Here is a 14,223-nt window from a genome sequence, read left to right on the forward strand (position 1 = left end):
CGTAGGAGTCTTAGCTTAAAAGCGATTCGGGACCGATCTGAGAGCAACTCTGAGTAAGGAAAAGACAAAAACTTTCATCTTAGTAAGGAGGCGGGGTTGACCCCGTTGCTATGTATGACACAATCTTTTGAAGACTGTGATTGGTTGGTTGTCCAAGAAGAAGAAAAAAAAAAAGTGATTTTAAGTATAGGGTCTATTCTAAGCCTTCCCTTTGAAATTACATGCGTAATTTTTCCTATTTGACCGTTCTCACACACACACACACACATTTTATATGTGTATATAAATCCTTTTTTTTTTTTTTACCATGCTGTTAATTTCCTATAAGGTATTTGATTGGCTTAGAATGATAAAAAAATTTCCACTCTTTCCAATTACACTGATTGCTGGCATGTCTATTTAAGTGGTGGTTTGAATGTTGGTTTTAATGTATCAAACATGGAATTTTCCCAGTTGCCAAATATCGTAATGTAGTGATTACTTTCATTTCTGGCGCTGTGCTGTATCAGAGATGTTAGCGTGTCTCCAATAAGATCAGTCACAAACATGATCCCTGCACGATCTAATCTATAGCGTCTTATTAACACACTGTTATTCATTGTCTGCAACACATTTCTTCTCCCTCTTCGTCTTTCTGTCATTTTCTCCTCTGCTAAAGAAACTCTTAAGCCTCTTAAAAGTCCTCGTCCGTGCTCCTAACAATTTTGAGCTTAAGACCTCTTTTAAGGGTTAAGATGCTTTCTGAATTACTTTTTTCTTTACTAGGATTTTTTCTTTAATTTTAAGAGTAAACGCCCACATTTCTAAGAATTTTCTTAGAATTTTGTCACTAGGAGCTACTCTTTGCATTAAGATTCTTTATGAATACGGGCCCTGATGTTTAAATCACACACACCTCTCTCACATACAAAGGTTTCTTTGTCTCGCACCTATACGCACCACTCACATTTTCATTCCTGATTCTCTCTCTCTTTTTCTCATTAGCCAATCTCATTATCTTCAGGTGATAAATGGCCCGTGGACTCTGAAGCAGAGAGAGAGTAAGTGAAGAGCTCTCTCCACCGTCAGGGAACAACCAATCACACCATCAACAAATACAGTGGTGCAGGGCTGATGTATTTTTGTAGGCCAAAACTCAAAAACAAGTGAGCATTTAAGCACTTCCGGTTAGTCAATGGGTTTTTTTCATGGGTTTTTGGTTAAATGCTTGAAATATAATATACAAAATAAAATACATCTGTAATACACTTGTGATTTTTAAAAGCTTTCATTTGTCTTTTAAAGGCAGTTGCTAACAATTAGCTAAATGGGACTACAGAGGTAGTTGAGGACATAAAATGTCATTAGTTGAACGGGTAAACTAAATTGACTCACTAGTCTGCTTACAGACTGTTATGTCAATAGCATAACTGAAGTGAAAACCTTTCAGACTCTCGCATAAGTGCATAAGTCACGCACGGCAGTCAGAATCGGCGTATTACGACCCTCAGCATCATTCACAGAAATCGCAATGAGCAATTTAAACTCATGCAGCTGCATCAGAGATGCCTTAGAAAAATCATCAGCATTTAAGACTGAAATTACAATGCCCTCTTAAAATAAATCATCAGTGACGAACAACAGTGACGCATGGAGAAACAGAATGATAAAAAAAAGAAAGGGAGGACACAGAAAGAGGGAAAGGGACACAAAAAGGGGAGAACAAACAATTGAGATGATCTTATATTTACACAAATAAATGATACATGTCAATTATATTGTTAAAAATTCAACATGCAACTGTAAAAAATGTATTCTAACCCCAAACTTTTGAACGGTAGCATTCATTTGATGAAAAATGCAGTCAAGACAGTAGTATTGTGAAATATTATCATTTATAAAAATAACTGATTTCTAAATGTAATGCATCTTAAAATGTAATTTATTCCTGTGATGACAGATACATTTTTAACAGTCATTACTCAAGTTAGAAATCAGAAACCATTCTAATTTTACTTTTTTTCAGGAATCTTTGATGAATACAAAGTTCAAAAGAACAGGTATATAGTATTTTTTTTATTCATTTATGTATGTATTATGTTTTAAGGTGCGTGGTACTTCATGTCTGACCTTGGGCACCCATGTGAGATGTATTGAACCCAGAACATTCCATTAGAAAAAATAATAATTTTGTTTTACAACATCCATGGGTCATTACTCTCAAATGATTGCAAGGAAGTTCGCTAGAATTCCAAGAGTCAAGCGATCCTGAGGCAAAGCAGACTCGTCTGCAAGAAAGAGCCTAACCAACCATGTGTAAGATGAGCCATGGAACCATACAGTGACCCCAGACAGAGGCCACAGGACACACATACGCACACAAACCAACACATGCCTTCAACATGCAGGCACAGCAGATACACACACACTATGAAAAGACAAACACACTGTGACAGCAAATGACACGGAAGAGTCATTCAATGACCGATACATTGTATATTGCTATTTCTGTAGAGAAGACAGGGGTATGGCGGCTTCGGCTTTAAACCCAGATGTCAACATTTTCCCTGCAGTCCCCTAACACACACATACAGTGGGAGTAAGGATGACTCATTGAGCTGCTCTGACATAACTCCTCCCCCTCCACATCCTTGTGAGTGCTCCTAAAACGGCTGACACCACCACGCAGCTGGAAATAGCTCACCATGGCGCAAAAAATAAGCCTCCATCTGGCCAAGAGAGGAAGGGGGGAAATGAACGAGGAAAAGAAATTAGGCAAGGCACATGAAGTCACATTTCTCTCAAAGAGATCGTTCACCCAGTCAAACATGTCGCGATGACGACAATGCCGAAACGCCATGTGTTCAGTGTAGTAACCAAATTACGTATTTTTTTAATCCAAATATTAGTGGAAAAAAAGCAGTGGGCGATACACCCAAAGTCTTACTTCATGATGTGAGAAACTATTTCATGATAACGATATATGAAAAGATTATTCTTATTTTTAAAAAGAAAAACTAAGAAGCCAATCACAAACAATAGGAAAAATGAAATTCACCATTAAATCAAAATGAACAATTCTTATGGAATATTGCAGTGTTTATTATAGGCTAAATGATTTATCGGTGCATATTATTTCTTAGAAATTCATGCGCCTTTGTAATATGTAATCAAAATAACTTCCCCCTCCTACTTGCAGCGACATCTTTTCTCTTTTGCTGTTTATATAACATTAATGACAGACACAGACAACAGTTGGTATATTAGACTGCTGTCACTTTAAGAACTAATGCATGGTTCTAATACACTGAATTATTTTTGTTGTCACAATTTAAATTAAGTGTCTTTAACTACCATGTACTTACATCAAAGAAATATGTACTTATTGTATTCATGTATTGCAAAACATTTTTGTTACTATTGAGATGGGATAAAGGTAATGTTAGGTTTGGTGGTATGGTTTAAGAGTGGGTTAAAAGGTAAGGGAAGGATCAACAGTGTAATTATAGATTTATTTACAGAAATTAATTACAGATGTAATTACATTACAATGTAAGTACAATGCAAAAACATGCATGCATTTAAGTGCATTGTATCAAATGATTTTTTTTGCTGCTTATTCCACTTGAATATTTTTAACCATGCATGTCCCAGACTTTATTTTCTCATTCAAGCATGTTTCGTTATTACTCTGAAGTGCCAATAACTTGAACTAGTACTGTGCTACATGGATCTATTTGCATACCACTGTATAAATTATATAGTCAAATTTCTAACGATAGAAATTATATAAAATCACACTACCCAACCCAAGTGAAAATTACTTACATTTCCACAAAGCTAAGGTAGTATAACTTCAGAATACAATACAGCACAATACGTTGAGGAAACTTTTTGGTGTGTGTTTTTTCCTCCTTTGTGGATAGACAGGATCAATTTAAACTGAAGTTTTATGAAAAAAAGGTGCCCAAATTCTCTAAAATTACACTTCAGCTTGCTGAAGAGATGCTCAGCTACTCCTCTGTGGCGGGCCATCTCTGTGGTGATGCGTGTTGCAGTAGTATCTGGCTACTGGGAGCCGTTATAACACGCTCTCGCGTGTTTATTTTGTACCATTTTGGAAGTAGTAAAATGTACATATATGTGACTTTAACAACCAGATGCATTTTGTCCAGTTTCATCTGGAATGTTGGTATTCTATCTTTTTTGAATTCCGATTCTAACATCCAAAGGCACACCAATAATCTTTTCCTCTTATTCCATGGATTTTGACCATTTTCGTCTACTTGATACCATTGTTTTTCCTGCCACCACAATGCGTGCTTAGCTGCAAGTCACGTAACTGTGACGTCTGCTCCTAAATGGTCTATAGGATCATTCAGTCAAAAACAATAATAATAATAGCAATTACGTAGCCACGGGAAGTAAAAAAGGGGGGTCCCTCCCAACATTAAGTGACAAGAAAGAGAGAGAGAAACACTGGGCAGCAGCTGTCAGAGTTCATCTTCGTGTTGGTCAACACATCTGGCCCTAAATCCCCCCAAAGTCCTCACAGCAAGAAAGAGAGAGAGAGAGAGAGAGAGAGAGAGAGAGAGAGAGAGAGAGAGAGAGAGAGAGAGAGAGAGAGAGAGAGCGCAGTACAGACAAATACACACAGATCCCCGGGCTGGCCTGAGGTCAGATTTGTCTCTTTGAGTTGAAGTGTTTGTACGGCATGACGCGAGGACAACAGTTTTATGCCCTGCATTGAACTGAGGAAGAGAGAGAGAGAGTTTAAAAATCAGGACAAGAGAGAGCGTGAGAAACAGATGGCTAAAAAGAAGATAGAACTGTCACACCATGACACCAGACGTGATGCGATAAAGGGACAAGCAATAATAGCTCTTTATGTTAATGAGAGTTTTTGTCCTAAGCAAGCGGCAAGCAACCGGACATTTTGTCAGTTACTTGGTTTCTATTTATGCAGCATTGGCTGGGTGGCCCTGTGTATATTGTATAGTACACATGAAATATGTTTCTATTGGCCGTTAGGAGCCTACACACAAGAGGAAGCTTTGACGTAGGCTTTGAAGGATGAGAATGTGCAAGAGCCGGGGCAATTTTGAAAGCGGGAGCGGGAATACTGTGAACTGAAAAATTAGATGCACAAATGGACCTGGACTTTTGTTTGCAGTTGGCAGCGTCACTTTAGCAAACCCTTGCATTTGTCCTCTACATCCTTGAGATGCATGAATTCGCATTTTTCTGCTTCTTAAAGGCCGTGTTGCAGGGTACATTTTTCAACGAATTTGTGCAGTTTGCTTGTTGGTAATAAACATTTAAACTGTTATCCATTGTATTTCATGTTGTTGGGTATCACAAAACGGAATATAATACGAAAAAGTAGGTACTCTTACAGCGGTTTGCAACGATTCTCCTTTCCCCCACAATGCATTGCATTACGTCACGTTGGGGAGAGAATTTACCAAAGCCCGCATTGAGAGCGACTAGAGACGAGTGGTAGACGAGAGTATTCAGATAGATAGATAGATAGATAGATAGATAGATAGATAGATAGATAGATAGATAGATAGATAGATAGATAGATAGATAGATAGATAGATAGATAGATAGATAGATAGATAGATAGATAGATAGATAGATAGATAGATAGATAGATAGATAGATAGATAGATAGGCTAGTAGAGAGATAGGCAGACAGCCAGATAGCATAAGTTAACGTTAGCATAGATAGCTAGCAGCTAGATAAATAGATCGAAATATATAGTAGGTAGATTGACATCTGGTCGCGGGGTGAACTCCTCGACCAGCGACCAAAACGCACTCACTTCCCTACAGCACAAGCTTTCCAACGCAGTTTCCATGGGACGGCACCGCCCACACAAGCACCTGCCAAACACAGCGACAGACACGCGCCAGCTACGTTTGCAACAACATTTTCACCGGAGGAAGAGATAAACGCTTAGAAACGCCCATATAGCTAGCATGATACCTTCTATTTCTAGATGACAAAGACAAAGTTTACCAGTACTACGACACTATGACAAAGGTTAGCGGTACTTATCTGAACTAACGTCATGATCACTGCCACTATATAAAGAAAACGTTGATTTTTCACTCGGTGCTATTCAATGACAGTAAAAAAAAATAAAATAAAAAAATATATATATATATATATATATATATATATATATATATATATATATATATATATATATATATATATATATATATGTCGTTATTGTGCACTGCTGCTCGTAGACTAGCTCCAGTGATCATTTCTGCGTTGCTAAATGATAGAAACTCACCAGGACACTTCACCTACTCTCCACTCATTCTCCATAGTTCTGGCTACCTTTCCTCCACTCTCCCCAACGCGACGTCATCACCGAATTGCGTAAAAAAAACGTTAATACCAAAAACGTAAAAAAATTGTCTTAAAGACCATTTTTGAGACATTTTAAAAATGATATACATATCTTGAGTGATTTATGTACCCATTAATCGACAGTGGTGGTTAACCTGCAACATGGGCTTTAACATTTGGTTACGACATGGCGTAGAGATTAAAACAGACAAAGATTTCACAACATTAACAATACGGCTAACATTATGAACTAAAGGTGCCAACACATTTAAGAGTCCTTCGATAGGAATCTGCACAATCAGAGAGCGGAAATGTTCCCACAGATTTTACCCATGTTCAAGTTGGTCATGCGAATTCACTGAAAAGCTGCTTGTTTTGAAAGTGACTTATGTGTGAGTGTTGCTTCATACGTTGCTACACTATTGACAGTGGACTTTTTTTAGGTTAAGGGTGCATGTAATGTGACATCACCACTTAACTGTATACAATCATGTTGTGAACTGTCAAACTCAAAAAATTTGCCTCTGAATGTGAGCGAGAAGCACACGGAGTGCTGATAATTTGCGTGTGCACAAACAGAAAGCCATTACCGAGAGCCATTTTGATAAACGCAATTAAAAGAGTAACTGATAAAAAATGACTGCAGCTGTTCTGAAACCATTGTACAGCTGTTGTTCGAACATACGCAGTTTAAATTAATTACGATACCAATTTAAAAGTTGTCGTGTGCTAAACTATTGGAGACTTGCAAGCCAAAATTGATTAGATTGATGAAAAGATTACCAGAGATCTCGTTAGTTAAGTAACATCATGTCAAGGTTAATGTATCATTAGATTAGGAAGGAAAAATATAGGTGCCTGTCCCTTTTAGACTGCAAAGGAACAGATCTTGAACTACTATCGACATTTGCAGAGGGTCATCATGTTAAATGAAGTGAATAAATCAAAACATGAGCATTACCTATTTCTCTAACTCTAGAATTTCTCTAGGATGATTCCTCAAAACACTACATTAACCATTTTGTAGAATGCAACAAAAACAATCATAACCTGATTTCCATCAGGTCCCGTAGAACCAAGGATACAGAACAGATGTTATTAATGAAGTTGAATTGTTTGGTACACATAACATGTTTGAGTTTCTCCCAAATGACTTTTATTTAGACCACAGAAGTAAAGGGTCAAAGGTCAGATTTACCATGCCAGCACCGTTGTTGATGAACACATTCAAGGGCAGCATGACTCTAATGCTTTAGAGGAACAACTTTGCCTCTCTCTCTCTCTCTCTCTAAAATAGCACAATATAGCCAAAGCAATAGACATTTACAAACATATAGATAAATAAAAGGGGGGTGGACTTTCCAGATTATACATAAATATCACAATAAATATAAATAAATAAATAAATATATAAGTACAGAGAGTAGTTTAAAGGGAAAAGAGGGTTCAGCCCTTGTCCCTCATATGATGGCAGGAAGACACACTGGTGAATACATTCTTCTTTCTCTCCCAAAATATAAGACAGTTTGTTTATGAGGCTCGCTTGTTGGAATTGAGGTAAAATCTGTGCTATTTGTGTGAAATAAGTGTCTGATGTTTTTATACTTGCTTCACTCGGTGAGGAAGTGCAGCTCGTCCTCTACGACTCCATCAGAGCAGTGTGAACAGTCTGAGCTCTCTGGCGCTCGCTCTCTCTCTCTCTCTCTCTCTCTCTCTCTCTCTCTAAAGTGTGCAGCCACGCAGGGAAAACATACCGCAAGAACATCTGGTGCAGAGATGCACTACAGAAGATACAGTCAATAGACTGAACAGGAGTGCGGGTTTCAAAAGAGGAAGTACCTCCAGCACATCAATACCTTTACAACATGGCTGTGCAGGAAAAATGCTACCGTCGCAGACAGGATAAAAGGGAGAAGGCAACATCCGAATCCTTTCTACCAAGATGCCTTTATCTGGTTGGTTTTTAAAGGCTAAAATGTACCCTCACCTGCCTATGGGAAAAACTGCATCTAATTGAGAAGTGCATTTACATTAGGGCTGCCCCCGACTATAAAGATTTTTCTAGTCGACTAGTAGTCCTTCATTTAAGCCATTAGTCAACTAATCGCAGATTCATATTAAACTGAATTACTTAAATATATACTGAGGAGAATACTAAACCATAATGAGCATTTAATATATAGCTATAGGCGTAATATAGCCTATTCCGCTCCCAAGCGCATGCATAAAGCTTGGCAAAAGTAATGATTAGCAATGTGTTGAAAAAATGAGGGCTGTGCAATTAATCGTATTTTGATTTCAGCTTCCAACAATTATGAAAACAGTATAATTGAGGTCAAGTGCTTATTGTACCGCTTCCGCATTCAGTCCAGTGCACTTTCGTTCCTCCTTAAGCCAAACTTATCATACAAATCAGCCGAAGTGAGTGAGTGTTGTAAAATGTAATCTACTGTTGCTAAACGCTTGATATCAAACAGTGTATTTAAAGGTGTATTAAGCCACGAAAGGGACGCTGTTCTAGGCCGTCTCCTGTGCGCACGCTCCGAGGGCTTCAGATTCGCGTCTAAATGGTCAAATAGCCTGCACACAAATATGTCGAAATGCCGTTTTGGTAAGCATCCTCGTAAACACAGTCGGTTATGTCTCAAGTCAATGTAAACATTTGAGAAAGCGTGTTTGAAACGCGCGTGTGATGGTATATAAAACGGATCTGTGCAGCCACACGACCGCTGCAGTTAATGTTAATCAAACAAGAAAAGACAAAGATAAAATCACTTTCTGCTCTTGAATTAATCATTTTTGTAGTTTTAAATAAGGATGAGTCTATATTTAATATATACAGCAGTGTTATTTTACATTTGATTATTTAATTTGTTGTAGGCTACCTATCTGAATACAACTTAGTGCATCTTCCTGAAAAACCTAAAGCACAGTTTATTTGATTTGTATTTTTGTTCTGTTGTATTCTTTGTTCTTATTTTATTGCTGACTGTTTATTATATTTGGGGCAGTTGTGGCCTAATAGATAGAGTCAGACTTGTAACCCGAAGCTTGCGGGTTCGAGTCTTAGTACCGGCAGGAAATGTAGGTGGGGGAATGAACGAACAAACAGGACATGCACTCTTCTATTAACATTTTGGTCGACTTAACCTCTTCTAGTCGACTATTAGGGGGCAGCCCTAATTTAAATCCATTTAAAAGTTAAAAACAAAAACAATTTATAACGTGAAATAAGCAGTATACTCACTTCATTTGTGCTTAAACATCACGAAAGCTTACATTAATTTAGTTTTAGATCATTCGATAGATGTTATGGCATTGTGGAAGCTGGTCTGAAACTAGTTTCCTTAAGAGACACACAAAATGCTGCTTAGTCACGACTATCTGTGAAGTGAGGCAGATGCCATAGGTGTCAGACAGACATGCACGCAACCAAACACTGCCGGTTGGTCACCATGGTATTATGATAATTACATCATGCTGCTTAATACACTAGCTCACTACCATCTGATCTACCTTCCGCAGACCGAAAAGACAGGAATTAAACCGGATTTACATTTTCTGAGGGAAAAATAAGTGGTGCTTTGTCCGTGCCAAACTCGCCATGATGCATGAGTGTTGTGGATACTTGCCAGGTCATTGTTATGCAGTTGTTAGTCAGGGGTTTGATAACATCTCTAACCTTAAAGGGATAGTTCAACATTTTAAAATGGTCAATTTACACAACCTCATGCCGTTCCAAACCCCTAAAACTAACATTCATCTTCAAACCCCCTTCAACTTCAAGACATTTCTCAAAATATCAGTGTATGTTCCACAGAAGTTTATACAGGTTTAGAACATCATGTGGGCGAGTAAATCACAATACATTTTTAGGTGAACTATCCCTTTACGTCTGACAATAGTGATGTTTACCTTACCAAACACATTTAAAGAGATTATAAAAGCAGAAAACTGAACAAAGCAACAGTCTGAAATGGCCCTAACATTACCTCATTAAAATGGGTGACAGAATATACTTTAAATCCAAAAGATACATTTCTGTCTCTGTCTAAATCAAGCTTCCAGGTTTCTCTTTCGAGAAAAATGTACTTGTCAAAATATTACAAACCCTAAAGAAATCCATTTTTAAAAGCTCTCTGGTTCGTCTCATGCCTCCGTAGCACGTATGAGATCTAAATACATCCGTAATCTTTATTGTTTTGTAATCATCTCTGATCTGATTAAAGCCATCTTTAAGCTGCCAGGATAGAAACACGCTGTGATCCGAAAGCTCGCAGCCGCGTATCCATAGATACAGACCCACAGCTCCGCATTCCAGCACTCCGTTTACATGTGCATGACAAATTGCGACTCGCTGAAAGCCTCCTTTAAAAATAATCAAACTTCATTAAAGATTTCAAACATAGTGCTACATCTATCAAAAGCACAAGAACCCAAAACAAAAATGTTCATGCAACGGTAGTGCGAAAGTCCTCCCTAATAAACTACATGTCTAATTTGCTAAATCAAAACCAAAGCTATTTTTTTTTTACCAACATGCTGAATCATCGTGTCTTATTACAGGAGGTCAGGGGTCAGGAGGAGAGTGGCTAATTGCAGCGAGATGTTCACACTCCAATTTAAACCACTTTTAGTTGAAAATATAGCTTGCTGAAACGCACACACTTAGCCTAGGCAAAGCACCCATTAGAGAACTCTCATTAACAGCCTTATTTGTGCGTGAATAAGAAACAGACAAGCACATTTCTGAGCGTTTGATGACCACAAAAATGTGTGTGCATATGCAGCCCCGCAAAATGATGCTTCCATATTAATTTGTTAACATCTAGCGAATCAAAAGTGAGTATTTGAGAATTGCATTGGATTGAGAGGACGCGTATGACATTAATAGATGAGGAAGAGAGATTCGGAGAGAGCGTGTGCTCATTATGGGAGTAGATCTATAGGGCTTTTGGCTGCAGTGCAGCACTGGTGTGTCAGAGCGAGTGGAGGGGAGGAGGGCCGGTGGGCTTCTGTCTCTCTAGCTCCCCCTGGTGTCCAGTAAAGACACTGCTCTGAGATCTGAGTGTGAAAGATGCATGAAGGGAGGAGATCGGCGCTTTTAAGAAATGGAGGAGAGAGCGAAAACCATCACATCAGCACTTTGCTGGCACCCAGTGGATTCAGTAATGGCCTTAGTGACAGGGATATCCAAGGACAGACGTGCATTAACTCGTACCTCGCCTTCTAGCCTTGGGGGCCTGATGCTGGACAGGTGGATGGTCTTACACTCCCCAGAGTTCAGCTTCACCACGATGGCATCTGCGTTCATGACTTGCATGACCTGTACAGAAGAGGGCAAAAAGAAAATTAAATAATGCAGAGAAAGAGAAAGGAAGGTCAAGCTACCAATGAAAATTCTGGCATAATTTACTTGCCGCAAGTTTGACATTGTTATTTTCAAGAACCAATGATGTTTGATACTATTGATGTTCAACCTCCAGTATTAACCTCATATTTGATATTTTGTTGTCTATATTTGATGTTTTTATCCATTTTGAAGCACAACAGACATGGCTAACTATTTAAGGGACAAAAAAAATGAATGAGAACACTGCGATTTTGGAACCACAAGATGAGCAAAATTCAGACTTTGAGCACACAAAAGTTTCCACAGACACTGCAACAGTTGTAATATGACGTCACACTCTGTTTGCTAAGCTGAACAGCCAATCAGAGCTCTTTCTCTCACCAGTGTGGGCAAAAAGCTACCAATAACTGACTATAGTACCAAAGTTTAAGAACACACTACAAAAACTGGGCCGAAACTAGCCCGACATTGGCTGACCATTGATTGGCTTGATGTGTAAACACCTTAAAAGCAACTCAAAGGCACATCTACAGCAATTAAAGCACTGCATTTGTAACATTTATCACCTTTTTCACACTCGAACTGCCTGCAGCTGTCGATGTTCCCATTTTATTTATTTTTTAGTTGTAAAGAGTATGTTTCCCAGCCTGTTTATTTGTAAAATATTTGTCAGTCACCCTATTCACCCATTCAGGAGTGCTATCGAGAGAGCGCACGAGTAGGTGTAAAAAAGGACGAGAGGTGGCGAGCAAGCTCCGCTCGGAGGACAGGAGAGACTCACTTGTTGCCAGAGAAACGTTACTGTACTCCACCACGAGCCTTCTGCGGCACAAAAGCAAACAGCTGCAAACAAAACACTTCTCCCACACGGTTCTCAAAAGAACATCCCTCCTCTCTTTGATTCTCTCATCCTACCACCATTACTTCACCATTTCACTCACACAAGACAATGAAAGCGAGCCAATGGGGAACATAAAAGAGCTGAGAGAGAGAGAGAGAAGTGAAACGGTCCATTTCGTTTAAAGAAAAAGGGACAGCAAGAGGATTAAATCAAGTACTTAGAAGTGTGTTAGAGCATTTGTTTAGCAAAAGATCTACAAAAATAATTAAAAAAATAATAATAAATTGCCCATATGGACATAAGATATTTTTGAAAAAAAAGTGAGTGAAGCTTGAACGCACAGAAGATGGCACCATGATGCTAGGGGGTCCATCCCAAAGAAGCCACAATGAATCAAAATAATAATAACAACAACAATTATTCAGAAAAATCACAATTTGACTATTTTCCCAGTGATGTGAAGAGATTCCTGAGGTTAAAACTGGCATGTGCTACCTTTGACATCCAGGTTTTGTGACAGAATCATGTTAATCATGTTACATTACAGCTGAGAGGAATCATGCGTTACATGTGCAGGCTGCATCCAATCGCATACGTGGACCATCCGCACATGACGACAAATGTCACAGAAGCTCTGATGTTTAGAATCCCGTCTGAGTATATCATATCCGATGTCATCTTATATGATCATCAACTCCAAGTTATTTAATAGAGGAGTCAGTGATGCGGAAGATGACGGGGTAATGGATCATATATAACCAGACCTGAACAAGCAGAGGAATGCCTTCAAAAACATGCATTATCTAATCTGAGCAAATGAAGACAAAAATTACAGTCTTCAGAGGGACATGGAACAACAGGAAAGAAGAATGATATGAGCAGAATTACGGCACAGACTGATAGATCGTCAGGCTTTGAACTGAATCTTCAGAGTGGAAATTAAACCGATCACTTGCTGAAGCATTCGGCTCGGCAGTGATACAGCAGAGAATGTCAGTCTATGCATGTGTGCTGCTTATGTATTCCTAAGCACACTCAGTGCCAAATCAGCAAGGTCACCTGAGCAAATTAGTGGGAGGGGGTAGTAGTTGAGCAGAACTGGGAACAGTAAGGAGAACATTTTTTGCCGTTTCATTAGCAGTCACACATGCAAGGCACTTCACCGCAAGCTGCCAACAGAGATCTTCAGGCCAGATTCATGACTCACTCTGGTACTGCAGCCTATTGAACACGACAGGGAGCCACTGCCACCTACAGATCATCACTAGAACTACATCATAAGGAGTATGATGTTGTGCCCACCCAGTAAACATTATATTTATATATATTTTTACGTATTCAGTGCTTTTCTGTACTGCAATTTGCCTATGCTGCTCATTTATTTAACATCTTCAACCATAAAACAAATAAAAAAATTATTTGTACTATAGTAATGATATAACATGGTAATGTCATGGTGCTTTTGATACATGACATAGTACTGAATGATTATCATATTAAACTAGTGTTCAAAAGTTTGGAGTCTGTAAGCTATTTCTGTTTTGAAAGAATTATCTTATGCTGATCAAGGCAATAAAACCGTAATATTGTGAAATATTACACTTTAAAATAACTTTTCTATTTTAATACATTATTTATTTATTTTTAATCCTGTGATGGCAACACTGAATTTTCAGCACCATT

The 14,223-nt window shown here is 38.5% G+C and overlaps 1 protein-coding gene and 1 long non-coding RNA gene across 3 annotated transcripts in view; one reads left to right on the forward strand and one right to left on the reverse strand.

Annotated features, from left to right (window-relative positions):
- The window catches only part of snd1 (staphylococcal nuclease and tudor domain containing 1), a 176,705-nt gene that overhangs the window by 144,113 nt on the left and 18,369 nt on the right, over window positions 1-14,223 (reverse strand). For both annotated transcript variants that reach the window (XR_014205609.1, XM_082167808.1), the window contains exon 10: window positions 11,568-11,672. Coding sequence is in view for 1 of the 2 variants with exons in the window: in XM_082167808.1 (XP_082023934.1) it covers window positions 11,568-11,672 (105 nt within the window). In the remaining variant the exon portion in view is untranslated. The remainder of the gene's footprint in view (window positions 1-11,567; window positions 11,673-14,223) is intronic.
- Window positions 1-14,223, forward strand: part of LOC309497602 — a 173,546-nt gene that overhangs the window by 59,577 nt on the left and 99,746 nt on the right. The window lies entirely within an intron of this gene.

Source organism: Leuciscus leuciscus, assembly GCF_965113295.1.
Source record: "Leuciscus leuciscus genome assembly, chromosome: 4".
Lineage (NCBI taxonomy): Eukaryota > Metazoa > Chordata > Actinopteri > Cypriniformes > Leuciscidae > Leuciscus > Leuciscus leuciscus.